The sequence below is a fragment of the Pseudonaja textilis genome, chromosome 8 (genome assembly GCF_049901715.1).
Source record: "Pseudonaja textilis isolate UNSWEBS1 chromosome 8, rPseTex1.2, whole genome shotgun sequence".
Taxonomy (NCBI): domain Eukaryota; kingdom Metazoa; phylum Chordata; class Lepidosauria; order Squamata; family Elapidae; genus Pseudonaja; species Pseudonaja textilis.
In genome coordinates this window covers 17682442-17696486 of record NC_141997.1, presented here as the reverse complement: position 1 = coordinate 17696486, position 14045 = coordinate 17682442, and the positions used below count along the sequence as shown (strand labels likewise).

Below are 14045 nucleotides of genomic sequence, written 5' to 3'. Positions count from 1 at the left end.
CCAGGAATCTAATTTCACTCAAAGGCGACTTGACTTTTTTCTTTTTAACTAATTCAGAAATAAACTCTAGGCTATCTAAGACTTGAAATTTTAGTACAGCAACACTTCTTTATTGCTGCTACAATGATGTTTTAGAAGTTGGAAACTCCTGGAAAGATTTCTCACCATAAAAAGCCCTATTAAGTTGTCAGTGGATAGTGATGGCTGTTTTATTTAGAGAGAAATTATAATTTGACATGGTCATGGCACAATTATGTAGCTTTTATATCTTATGTTAAGGATCTTGTTATTCAGAGAGGGGGGCGGGAAGACAGGAGATAATATGACACTGAAAAGTGGCAAGCTTAGTAAGTTGTTGGCTAGTTAATAGGGCAGCTAGTCGACTAGAATATAATGAATACTGATAACAGCGTTCAAAAAAGTTTTTAATAACCAAACAACTATTAAAGTTAATTGAAATATTTATAATACTATTCAGTAATTGCACAGTAGTTCCAATATACAATCAAGAAGATGCAAAGAACACAACACTTAATTTGGAAAAAAAGACTATTGCACTGACCATTTAAAATAATTTCAGTTTTTTAAATGCCACACTACCAATTTTTTATAAACATTTACAACACATCAGTAAACACCAAGTTCTATCCTGCAGTGCAGCATGAAGGGGGTGAAGGGAATCTCCAGCCATCAAAACAGATGTTCAATGCCCATGTATGGCACCCACAAGTTCTAGAGACAGTTATTTCCATTATTTGCCACTCCTATAACAAGTAGTACGTACTCCTCATTTAGTAATGATTAGTAGTTCTCTGGCTGCATGCCTTTGGACTGTGACCCGTTGCATCAAAGCTGTTTTGTGGCACGCTATTCCGGGGCTCCAGCATTGTCTCTGGCAAGGGGACCTTCCCTCTCAATGGCCAGTTAAATAGTCTTGCGTGGAGTCAGAAGCAAAAGAATCAGCATCTTCATTGTCAGAATCATCACTGCTATCATCAGCAGTTGGCTCCCCTGTCAATGCTATTCGAGCATAGTCATCCGTGTCTATGGATTTACAGAAATGGATAGCATACTTTAGTTTCTCTTCTAGAACCTGTTTGCAAGAATACCTAGGAAGCTTCAGAAGAAAAAAGCATGTGTAGGACTCAGGAAGAAAATGGTCTGGAGGGTTGTATTTATCCAGAACCTGTGAAAGGAGAAAGAAAAAACAGCAATGTCACTGAATGCCATTTGTATAGCCCAAAATTCAAAGTGGTCACTTATCCATGCTTATAGAAAAATAAAAGGCTTATCTCTAGCTAAGAGGGTCAGAGTTCTGCTCCTAAGAAAGGGCCATGGAAGGCAGTTGTCACCTTGTTTTTGCTTTCTCCCAAGTCAAATAACAATTTTGAAGCTATATCTCAAGTTGCTATCCATGTAATACTGTAGTAATTTAATGGCAAAAACATTGTACAAAGGAGATATGTATATGTTTCACTGTGCCAGCAGCCCACGCACGTTTTAAAGTATTTTGCACGTTTTGGACTAGTGCTTGTGATTACCAATTACGTATGAAGAGCCGTCTTGATTTGACCATTGGGTTGTTATACTGTAGTTAGTGCTTTGAGCCATTGGAATGCCATCAATGTGTTTCACAGTAAGACCTCAATTTTATGCATCAATTTGGGGAAGTAACATCAAAACCAAACATCCATTAAATTTAAATTTGCAAAATTGAAGTAACTAACATAATTTGCAGCAATTTATTGCATTTACCTAATTACACAACTGACATAAATGATGCAAATGATGTCAATTATATTAATCACTTCAATTGTCAGGGATCCTTTAAAAAAAATTGTTGGGGGGGGGTGAAGCCCGAACTAGATTTTTTTTTGTTGCATCTGAACATTGCTGAATGGGTGTTTGTAAATTAAAGTTTCACCATTTTTCTACGGACTATTTTAGAAAACTTTCTTGTTGAAGAATATTAAATCTTTTCCTACCCACACCACCTCACAATTTGTTATGGGCTGTTTTGAGCCATGAACGTTTAAATATACATCATTAAAGGTTTTGTTTTAATCTCTTGAAAATAAACAACTGTTTCTCATTCAAAGTGCATCACTATTCAGCAGAATAATTATGAGATCAAGAAAAAACTTACTTTCCATCAGTGACAAATATGTGTGTGTATGCGCGTGCGCATGCACACACACACACACAGATACAGTGCATTACTTTGGGAACCATTTTGTTTATATGCAAAAAAAAACTATAGGCGAAATCATGACAAGAAAAAAATGAGAACTGGAAATATTCAAAGAAACACCTAACAAGAACAAGTATTTAGCTGTAAGCTTCCTGTTTCTTTCAATACACCATCCATAAATAAACATTTCCTCCGTTGCATGAGATAAGGCAGGTGTCTCCAAACTTGGCAATTTTAAGACTTGTGGAAGTCCATGTTTGGGGACCCCTGAGATAAGGGCACTTTGCTGTCATGAAGCTTTTGAAGTCTTACCTGGATGACAAAGTCCCTGCCTCTGAAGTCTGCAATGGTTCTTGGAAGTCTTGTCCTACCCCATACAAAGCGCAAAAACAGAGACCGTTCTGTGTTGGAGAAAGATTCCATCACCTCCCAAAACCACTGAATGAGAGAAGCACTGGGTTCAATCCCTTTGTATGTAGCCACAGATTTCAAAAGATGGAGAGGAATATCTGGACTCCCACACACCTGAAAGAGGGGGAAAGCAGAAACTGTTTTAGTTTAGTTTTTATTCTCATGAGAGCTTGAAATATAGTTCTTCATAGGAATGTATTTTAAAAATGCTGCTGTTAGAGATTTTTGAATTCTCAGGTGCACTTTGATATATGATGTTCTTTACATAGTTATTGTCCTTTTGCTTTGCTCCATTGTGTGAGTGTTAATTATCTCTCAATAGCTATAAAAATTCAGATCCAATGTTTGGAAACAGAGAACAGAAACATCTATTATAACTTGGTCACCAAAACCCAAAATAATTCTGCACAAGAAAACTACAGGAGAAAAGGCAAATAAAAGACAGCTGACTAAAAAAAATTAGTAAGAGTGGTATCTCTCATTCATGTGCAAGAGACAGAAAAGAGAATGTGGGCACACATAACAGAGACAATGAAATAACTATGGTCCGGCACCCTGGTGTTTATATGGGAGAAGAATCAAAAGAAATATGTGGAAGGGAAGGAAATAACTTGCCTTTACTGAGAATTCTGAAAACTTAAAAGACTCCACATCTGGAAGACTTCCTGGTTACAGAAGACTAGCTGGCCTAAAAATCTTTGAATTATTCTCGATTCTTGAATGTTTATTTTTTACTTTAATACTCAGTAACTCGTAAACATTTATTTCTATCATTTACTTAATTTCCTCTGGCGATAAATGCTCTGCTACCAAACAAAAAACAAAAAAAACCACCTATCTTTATGGTTCACACAGTTGCAGAGGAGGAACCTAGATTTAGACGTTCTAGGACAAGTAGAAGAGAGATGGGCTGATTTCAGGACTGCAAAATATACTTTGTCTAAGGCAGGGGTGTCAAACTCAATTTCATTGAGGGCCGCATCAGGGTTCTATTTGACCTCGTGTGGGCCAGGAGAGTGTGGCCAGAGTGGGTGTGGCCAGCTTGATCTCACTCATGTCAGCGGGGCGCCTGTGGTGGCCCAAGCACTCTGCCAGAAAAAACAGGCTCCCAAGCTCCATTGTCGGCTGCAACCCTCTGCCAGTGAAAACAGAGCTTGGGGGGAGGCTGTATGTGGCCCTCACTATCTCCGTTTCCAGCTGGGCTGGCCTCCTGAAACCTTCTAGCAAAAATGGAGCTTGGAAAGGCCACGCGCAGCCCTTGTGAGCTCCCTTAATGGCTGGGCTGGGCTGGGCTGGCCTCCTGCAACCCTCTGCCAGGAAAAATGGAGCTTGAGAGGGATTCACACGGCCCTCCTTAGCTCAGCTCCACTTTGCTGTTTTCAGGCAGTCAGGTGGGCCAGATCTAAGCACCCCACGGACCAGATCCAGCCCCCAGGCCTTAAGTTTGACACCCCTGGTCTAAAGGTTCTGTTTGAGTCTAAGATCGATCAAGTAAAGAACTAAAATAACACTCCCTGAACTCCAGTGCTTAGACTGAACAGCATTTAGTCTTCCTTTACGAAAGACCATGTTTTTTTTTTAACTTGATCAGAATGATTTAAGATGGAGAATAAGTCTTTGTTGCTATTATTAAGTAGGAAAAACATCAGAGGTGCAAATCTATCTTCCATTAACATCTGGACAGAAAGCAAAGAGAATTATTCACTGTCTATATAAGACTAAATTTAAATTTAGATGTTAAATATTTTAAAAGCACAAAATAGCTGTCTTATTTCCTTAGCATTGTTTTGTTATGTAACTCAGCCAAATTTAACTTTTAGGAAATAATGAGATATAGCTACTGTCATGCTTCTCTTTTAAATAGTTATAAATCTTTGAAGTACAAATATGTGTTCTGATTTTTATTAAGTTGGCCAACAACAACTGCATATACACACCATAGTTTCCAGTTCATATCCTGTGAATAGTGAAAGAAGAGGAACAGGGACAACCCGAGCCATCCCTTCTCGAACAGCAGCCACTTGTTCATCAAATTCATGTAATCTGACCAAAAAAAAAAAATCATGTCACCATGTATTTGTTAGTAAGAGAAATACAATTGCTCCACAATCATATGGGAGGACACGAAGAGATATCTGCATATTTTCCATAATTTGCTTTAAAAGTCTGGAGAAAGTCTTCGTAATAAATAGGTGAATAAACATAAGATCACTGACACTGAAGACGATACAAAGTTGTATTTAGTTTTTCAGGGTTTTTTTTTTCAAATAATCTGAATTCTTAACAATGATCATCATACTCTATTCAGTGCTCTATTTGCTTGATTTCATCTCAACACTGACAAATATTACAGCACACATTCAACAGTGGACTAATTATCACTTATCATGTCTGACTACTTTACAAACCTGTAGTTTATTGCAAGCCTCACATATTCTGTTCGATTATCCAGTGTAATATGGGTATATTTGGAACTGAGTTGAATATCTTGGCCACTGGCATTTGGCACTGTAAATGGCAGGCTCATGGCTTCAAATTCTTCTGAGGTAGCTTCATTGTCTCGGATATACATAAGTCCAGGAATAAAATCCTTATCAACCTTTTAGATATAAAACAGAACTAAGTGAATTTTTTCTACATAATGTTTAAATATCCTATTATTTGGGATAAATTATATGGCTAATTAGTTCACATTATGATCCTTCAAGCAAGTAAGAACATGCGCTTAAAGTTAGAGATAGTGGCAAATTGACACTAAAACTGCATAACCATTTACAAAACTTTTAGGATTTTAAACTCTTAGAAACAATTAGAACAGGCAATCTTCTAATGAGCTACAGAACAATAATATAAATACCTTGAAACGCATTTTCAAGCCTGGGGAAGCTATCATATAATTTTTGGAAATGTGAGAAGCAGGAGAATGAATACATTTGATGAAAGGGAGTAACAAGCTGAACATATCCCAAATTAAGTATTTTCCATACAGTGTCAGCTTCCTTTATGTGCAAAAAGACACTAATACTAGAACCATCAGGTGAAATACTTGATTTTGACTTTCAGGTTGACTAAGTGCTCTCTGGAAATAAAATGTAAATAAAGTAACCTCTAAACTATATTGGATTACAGTAGGACTGGAAAATTTGGGGGGGAAAGCCCTTTGAGAACTGCCCAAATGTATAAGACTTGTAGGTGGGAGCCATGACACACAAGCATTCCATGTTCCTGTATTTGTGTCTTTTCTTACACAGAGAGATGCACACAGAGAGATATACTCCTATTCTTGGGAAAGAAGTCTTCTGTACTAATAATCCTGACAACAATCATCTACCTGCCTTAGGTAATGGAGAGAGGCTTTAATCTCCTCCTTCGTTCTAAATTTAAGTTTCTTTTTACATAGATATGCTTATAGCCCATTTATCTCCATAAATTTTCCACTAAACAAGCTTAAAATTGTATTGCTATCAATTAGGCAGACAATTGCTCACTTTAAGAAGAGAGTATATCTTTGGACTATACAAGGAAAAGGAATACTATGAAAAGGCTAGCCTCTAAGGACCTAGAGGATGAGCATAAAAGACTAGAAAAAGAGCTACAGAAAATGCCACAGAAAAAGGACATCAAGCTAAAAATGGATATAATTAAACATAAAATGGGACAAATAGAAAAAGAAGAATTAGCACAGAAAATTAGATGTGCTAAACAGAACTACTTTGAAGATGCAAACAAACCAGGTAGATGGTTAGCATGCAAACTGAGAAATGAGAAAGAATCAAGGAAAATATTGCAATTAATAGATAACCAAGGCCAAGTTTGCCATGGTAGCAAAGAGAAGAAGGAAATCATTCGAGACTCCTATGGGAAATTATATATGCAAGAGAATATTGATGAGGAAAGAGTTAAGCAGTACTTACAGAATGCTAATTTACCTCAGATACCTAAAGAGACTGAAAAAATGTTAGAAAGCAACATAAGGATGATGGAGTTAACTGAAGCACTCAAGAAGCAAAATAATGGAAAGGCACCAGGCCCAGATGGACTTCCGGCAAAATTTTATAAAACATTACAAGAATACTTGAATCTTCCATTGCTAGAAGTTACGAATGAAGTTATGTTAAAGAAGAAGATACCTAAATCATGGTCAGAAGCCTATATTACACTTATTCCAAAAGACGTGGCCGACCCATTACAAATTAAGAACTATAGACCCATTTCTCTACTAAATGCAGATTATAAAATCTTTGCTTCAATATTGGCAGAAAGACTTCAAAATATTTAAATAATTTTATCCATCCTGATCAAAATGGATTTCTGCCAAAGAGACACATTAAAGACAATATGAGAGTAATCTTGGATACTTTGGAATACTACGAGGCACATCCTGAAAAACAAATGGCTCTGATATTTCTAGATGCACAGAAGGAATTTTATAATGTGAATTGGCGATTCATGTTATTGCTGTTGGAACAGATGGGTTTTGCTAGAAAATTTATTCAAGCAATAGAAGCTATTATAAGCAAACGGCAAAGGTAATGATAGAGGGAGAACTGACAGACTCTATTAATATAAGAAAAGGAACAAGACAAGGGTGCCCACTATCACCTTTGTTGTTTGTGTTAACTTTGGAAGTGTTAAACTACATACAAATGCTTCCTATTAATTATTGTCTTCTCATCTTATCCCTCAAAAAACAACATGTTATTTGGCCAAATAAAAACACATATCTAATGCAAAAAGAATGGCCTTCTGGCAGTAGAAGGATGTAACCATAACCAGGTAAGTCCTCATGCCAGTAGTTCTCAACCTTTTCTTTGCCATGAACCCCCTTTAAATACCTTTTGTGGCCACAGACTATGGCCATAGAACACAAAGAGTTAATTCAACATTTAAATCATAACATTTCTTCAAGCCTTTGCCAACTCTGTGATGATATTACAGCCCCTCCAGGGGTCCACGGGCCACAAGCTGAGAATCACTTCATTATGCTAATATTATTATATAGATGAACATAAGGTTTTTCTTGCCTCACTGAGATCAGCAATTGTTAAATTCATTCCTGCCAATTGTTTCCATACAGGTTCTGCCAGATTAAGGCTCAGAGGACTTCCAGTCCGAATAGCTATCCCCAACATAACTCCTAGGTAATTTTAAAAAGAAAAGAAAAGAAAAGTGTTTCACATATTATACGATCAAAGCTTTACTCAAAGTTTTTTAAAAAGTTTAAAAGCTGCAGCATAATTTACCGAGGAAGCGAAACATGTTCATGTGCAATGAAGATTTTGCCGCAGGGTTTAGGAGAAAGCAATCTCTGTTTGCTCCAGATTCATCCCTTCCATTAGGAGTCACAATTAATAATGGGGTCAGTCCATTCTGAAGTTCTTCACACATTTCTGCTATTGATTCACTGTAGCCCCCACCACAGTCATCCACAGATTCACCTGAGAGAAAGAAAAAAAATACTTTGTGGAACTGCTGAGTTGGTAGTTTAAAGCTACATTCAGCCATTTTTATAATTAACATTAGATGCAGTGAAAAGGAATATTTGCTGAATTCACTCATTTTGCCATTCAGTTAATCCTAGACATAATAGAATACATATTTCAAAATGTTTATTGATCTATAAAAACATGCTTAATCAGTAAATTAGTGAAGTCAGATTCTACAGGATGAGCCAATTCGTGCCCTCAATATGGTCTATTCAAAGGCACATATCCTCCCTCTTGTTCTACATATTTAAGTTTTATAAACATTTATGTACAGGTCATCCTCAATTTACAACTGGTCTCTTAGTGACTATTCAAAGTTATGATGGGCCTTCCCAGGAGTACTTATGACCTGGTTCCAAAATTGTATCAGTTGCCCCATGTTCATGGGACCACATTTTAGGTGCTTGACTGTATTTGCAACAGTTTTGCTGAAAACTGTCATTTACTTCTGCTTGTGGTCAGAATTGGCCCATAGTGAACTGGTTCCTAAATGGCCACTTAACGAACACCACAATAAAAGGTCATAAAATCAGATAGGGCACAGGGGCGACCCACTTCATAACTTATTATTGTAATGGGCAGGTTCTGTTATGGTCATAAAATTGAGAACTACCTATATAGGTAAAATAAAAGAAAATAGCACAGGAAAAAATATCCAGCAAGCAGCATGTAACAGAAATATCTGAAACTATTTTTTTAGTCTAAGAAGATTTCTGTTTGAAAATGACAATATGCAATTAATTTGGGTTGAGAACCAGTTGCCAATAATTAGTACCAAGGAAAAATTATTACTGACATTTCTTCTTTTTGGTATTTATTCGATGTATAAGAAAGGGCAAAATATTATAAAATTAGATTAAGTGGGGAAAAAAAATTACCAACAAACTTGACTTTCCAAACACGATGAGGTAGAAGAAGACTATCTGGACTGAATGAGCTCATCTTAGCACACATCTGTCCAAACACAGATTTTGTACCATCAGGACCAGCCAATCCTCCTTTGCTTCTAGATCGCTTTACCTGATCACAAAACAAAAAAAAACCCTAGTAAAAAATCTAACTCTAGCAAAACAAAAGCTTAAGAGTATTTTGGTAATGCAAAAACACACACTCAAATTAATGGTCCTAATAAAACTTTTCAGCAGCTGGTTTTGAAGACACATACATAAAACTGGATGAAAGTCAGAGAAAAAGCTGGATGCCCCTGAAAGTTAAACAGTGACACAATTCTCAATCTGTTCTGCACTTATTCCCTCCTACTTTAACACTGATTTTCCTTTAAAGAGATACAGTATTAACCCATTATTCCAAAGCACATGTGCAATGTCTTTCGCCTGGTTTGCTTAATGAAATAAAACAATAAACAGTAGTATATTCATCCTCTGGGAAAAAAAAATCTTGAAACATATATCTCCGGCCTTAGGCCTAATATTAGAAGTGTTTACGTCATTGACATTTTTTATGATAACCACTTCCTTCCATGAAGTGACCACATGTGATGCTAATTTCCTAAAATTTAGTGATGCCGGAGGGCATTCTAAAAAATGTCAAGTTATTAAAGATGGGTAAAACAATGACAACAATGTGAGATTTCTACATAGAGAAGCATTATGTTTTTGTGATTTGAGCCTTATCTAGATTTTCATATATACTTTAGACCAGGGACCTCCAAACCCCTATTAGGGACCCAGCTACAGAAGCAATGGGGGAATGCATGAAGCTTCATTTGCACATGTGTGGGATTTAAGTTGCGCACCCCCCCTCCCCCCTCCGCCACTGCCGATCTATGGAGCCAGAAAGGTTGGGGACTGAGCTGTAGGCAACCGAAATTTCATAATGTCTTAGTACAGTCTTAATGCTCTGAGTTCATAAGAATGTATTTGCTATCTTTCATCAGTGTCATGATGTCATGATTATCAATATAACAAAAATAAGTGTCCAAGCCATGTTTCTATTTTCAGCTGTTTGTGTTCCTAAAAAGCCTTTCTAGATAACTTAAACACAATGTTCTTCAGGGGAAAAAAAAATCACTCAAAATTAATCAGGGCTCTGTTTAATTGAGCTCTTTCCTCACTCAGCCATGTTACCAGCATCTATTCCACTTTGCTTAGGATAGCCCTGTTTTCTTCCAGAAGGGCTCTTGAGGAGGAATATGTGGATGCAGGGAGAGTGGGAAGGAAATATAAACTCCAGGAAATATAAATTCACAGAGGCTATATATACTGTGGAAGATCAGAATTACACATGCCTATCAGACTGCGACTTTGTACATACAGTCCACACAATTGTGAACAGTTTCACAAAGCAGACTGGATCTTTACAGATTAATTTTTGGTATTTACCACAAAACCACCAAGATTTCACAGATATCTCATGGCTACTAAAATGTTTTATTTCTGACTTATCAAATAATGTGAAGCTTTTAAAAGCCACAAATCAATCAGCATCAATCAATCTTAATTAGAAAGCGGAAAAAACTTCTATCAGTACTATAAGTGGAGTTTCCCATACTCTAATCCTCAACTTCAAACACAAGGCTGGCCAGAAATCTTACATTCAACAGTCATATTATGACATTCTTACTTGTATTCTGTTGAGTTCTACAACTGGCCCATGCTGTCGATCTCTCACCATAGTTGCTTGTACAACCTTTCTAAAAGCTGCCTCCTAAAAGAAGAAAGAGACTTGGAACGTAAGTTTTAAAACATACATTTTTGGTTGAATATTTAATATTATTCATTTTTCATTTAAAATACAAAATATTACATTAGCAGAAATATATTAGAAGAAACCTTATTAATAATTCATATTTTGAATTCCATGTATCAATGCTATGATCTTTCTATACTGTACATCGTAAGTCATATCTTGAATGAGATGTTAACAATTTGCACACTTTAAGCATTATGACAGTAACTGGTAATCGTTAGTAGGATGTTTTGAGATACATGCCTTTCCTTGTGATATCAAAATTCCTCGTAATGCATCAAACCCCATTGAGGGACCCTGGCCAGTCTCATCAAGGCGTCCTTCAAGATCAAACATGGGAATACAAGGACAAAAGAGCTCGGAAATGTGATGTAGTAACAGCAATCTGTTCCTCAAGGCAATGATAGGAATTTCCTGTAGATGATTGTATTCCATAGGAACCTACAAAATTCACATCATTAGAATTTCTTGTGCATTGACCAACAGGTGTTCTTTCATGACAGATAATATAAGACCTAATAGTCAGCTAATTAGGTACTTTCTCTATTGAGTATTATACATTGTTTTGATATGTTTTATATTTTAATCATAATAATAATACACAGTATTCACATACTGACTACAAACAATGGTATGATTAAAGTAAGTAGCAACAATGGTGCATTGGAAGATCTACAAGAAATACCATTTGCCTGAAAGCAAAAACTAGTGGGACCATAAAATAGAGAAAGCCATAGAAAATGAAGAAGCTAAAGTCATGATTTTTAAAATCATAAGAAGTCTTGGGAAACCATTATCTTTCTCATCAAATCATTCCTTTTGGCTCATGCCTAACAAGTCGTTGAATAGCATGACCAGTACATAAATAGAATGTACTAGAATGTCTGTACTTCTATACTTGCGACTATTAATATTCTGATTTTACAGTTTCCAAAAGATTAAAAACATGAGTTAAAAGAATTTTTTTTTACCTGGGATGGGAGTTTGCCTGCATTAGCAGGTTTACTAGTAGACCAAGCTAAAGTATGCGCTGAACCACAAGCTACTCTGTTGATCTTTTTACCCTGAAGTGCTGCAACCAGACGTGGCCTTTGGATAGCATTAGTTGTCCCATCTCCAAGCTGTCCTTCGTCATTATCTCCCCAGGTATAGACTTCACCTGTACCATTCAAAAGTATTATTTACAAACTCAAACAAATCAATCACTTATAATAATGACATAGAAACATTATGTCATTTACAAAATGACTTCAACAATACCTTTTAATGAGAAGAAGTAATAATTGGCACACAACAATCAAAACATTTAATAAGACATATATATTAATACTACAGATAAAAGGTACTGTTTCAGCAGTCTCAGCAGACATGGGTATTTCCTTTAATTTAGTGTCAGTTTAGCAACAGAAGGAGAAAAAAGGTGGTGATTCAGGAATTGTCATGTCTCAAGAAAAGAGGTGATGACATAGTCTTCTGGTTGATTAACCTGGACAAAGAAGTACGGTATTCTCTACATATATGAGACTGAAAATGTATGCTTGTTAGAAATCAGAAGCATAGCCTCTACTTTAGCACAAAAGAAAAACAGAACCTGGATACTTGAACCTGAATGATAATTTGGGGGAAAGGGGGAGGGAAGGCACAGAAAATTTAAGCTATTAGTATTTCTTAGGATAATTACATTCATTTGCTGAAGTCAATTGTTGCAAATCTTGTTTTTGATAATATTCTAGCATTACCTTCTAATATCCTGAATTTTGAATGCTACTTCTGTAACTATTTCAGCTTCAGTAAAGTATACCCTTGACAAAACAAATGGCCAGGAGTCTTTCTTTGCTAGATGACTGAATGGGATGGTTAAGACTAAGATGAATCTGAGGTTTTCCATGCAAACAACACAAAGGGAAGTTCCCTCTCCTGCCCCCCACAACCCCCACCCCACCCCACGGGCCATTCCCTGTTATCTGCAAAGGGCCAATGAGGTGCTTGCATATTGTTCAGGAAACAGGTGTTTGGTTCCCAGATCTGCATGTCGTAATGACCTTGGCTGGCTGGAACTTCTCAAATGCCTCAACTGGGCTTCAAGGCCCCCCTTTCTTCACATTCCAATCCTTGCCTCCCCTCCCAGGCTAATGTCTGGCTGTCAGCTCATGAAGCTTGGATAGGTGAAATGCAGCCATGACATACACCTATGCTTCTAATTTGTTTTCTTGGCTCTGTTGTAAAATTTCTAGTTTCCTGACTTTCACATGCTGTTTCTATTGCTTCATTACAACCTTTGGCAAAGGCATTCAGAAGCAATGTACTTGGGGAGTACATGTGCAGTGCAAATTATAACATATGGGTATATTTTAAAGGCTTACCACTTTGTCTTGTTCTTCACAAAATGAACATAAGGCAAAGATTATTTTGGAAAATTTTCTTCAGAAACAGTGAAAGGACACATTTTTTAAAAAAATGGAAGGCAACTGGGATTTGAAGTAAATACTCAGCAGTGTACCAAAAGACCAGAAATGATATAATAGTCTTCTAAAATGTGTTCACTTTGGGAGTTTAAGGCTGTTTTTGTTGTTTTGTTTTTAAAGGAAGTGAATTATTCCACATACCATCTTCAGTACAACACACGCAGTGTAAAGAGCCCGTTGCTATGGCAATTACTTTCTTCCCTTGTAAACCCTGGACTTGTCGAGGTCTTCGAACATGGTCATCTGATCCATGACCTAATCGATGGTAATCGCCTTTGCCCCTGTATCCAAAAAATAAATTACAATTAACACATCAATCTTTAATTGTTCCTAATTATTACAGGAATGTAAATTAGGAGAATATAGATTTTGATATAATTCTGTTCCCTATATTGAAAAAAGCAGATACCACAAAGATAAACCTGTGATCTTCCTAGATTCCATTAAAGAAGCATAATTTTGCTAAAGGAATACTTTACCTTTGTTTGTAACAAATGCCTGTTTTTTAATCTCCAGCCTGCAATGATTATGCTTTTGTTTAAAAGAAAATAAATCACTAAGAGTGGTATTACATTTTTTGGAAGAATAAATACACTTACCAAGTGTACACAGCTCCTGATTTGGTAAGGGCCACAGAAAATTGTGAGCCACATTCTACTTTAACTACTCCAACACCAGTGAGAGAATCAATCTGGGTGGGGGGGAAAGTTTAAACACAGCTTGTCAAAGAAATAACTGCAGAACATGCAGAACATTGTGATATCTTAAAAATAAAGCTCCATT

General features: G+C 36.5%; 1 protein-coding gene across 3 annotated transcripts in view; it reads right to left on the bottom strand.

Moving 5' to 3' along the window:
- Window positions 1-407: 407 nt before the first annotated feature.
- HERC2 (HECT and RLD domain containing E3 ubiquitin protein ligase 2) overlaps window positions 408-14045 on the bottom strand; it is a 94948-nt gene continuing 81310 nt past the window's right edge. For all 3 annotated transcript variants that reach the window (XM_087938435.1, XM_087938437.1, XM_087938436.1), the window contains exons 80-91: window positions 13862-13953; window positions 13404-13543; window positions 11769-11956; window positions 11041-11238; window positions 10672-10755; window positions 8967-9108; window positions 7846-8040; window positions 7627-7739; window positions 5011-5201; window positions 4540-4645; window positions 2504-2716; window positions 408-1186 (exon numbers count right to left, since the gene is read on the bottom strand). In XM_087938435.1, coding sequence (XP_087794561.1) covers window positions 914-1186; window positions 2504-2716; window positions 4540-4645; window positions 5011-5201; window positions 7627-7739; window positions 7846-8040; window positions 8967-9108; window positions 10672-10755; window positions 11041-11238; window positions 11769-11956; window positions 13404-13543; window positions 13862-13953 — 1935 coding nt within the window. In that variant the 3' untranslated portion in view covers window positions 408-913. The remainder of the gene's footprint in view (window positions 1187-2503; window positions 2717-4539; window positions 4646-5010; window positions 5202-7626; window positions 7740-7845; window positions 8041-8966; window positions 9109-10671; window positions 10756-11040; window positions 11239-11768; window positions 11957-13403; window positions 13544-13861; window positions 13954-14045) is intronic.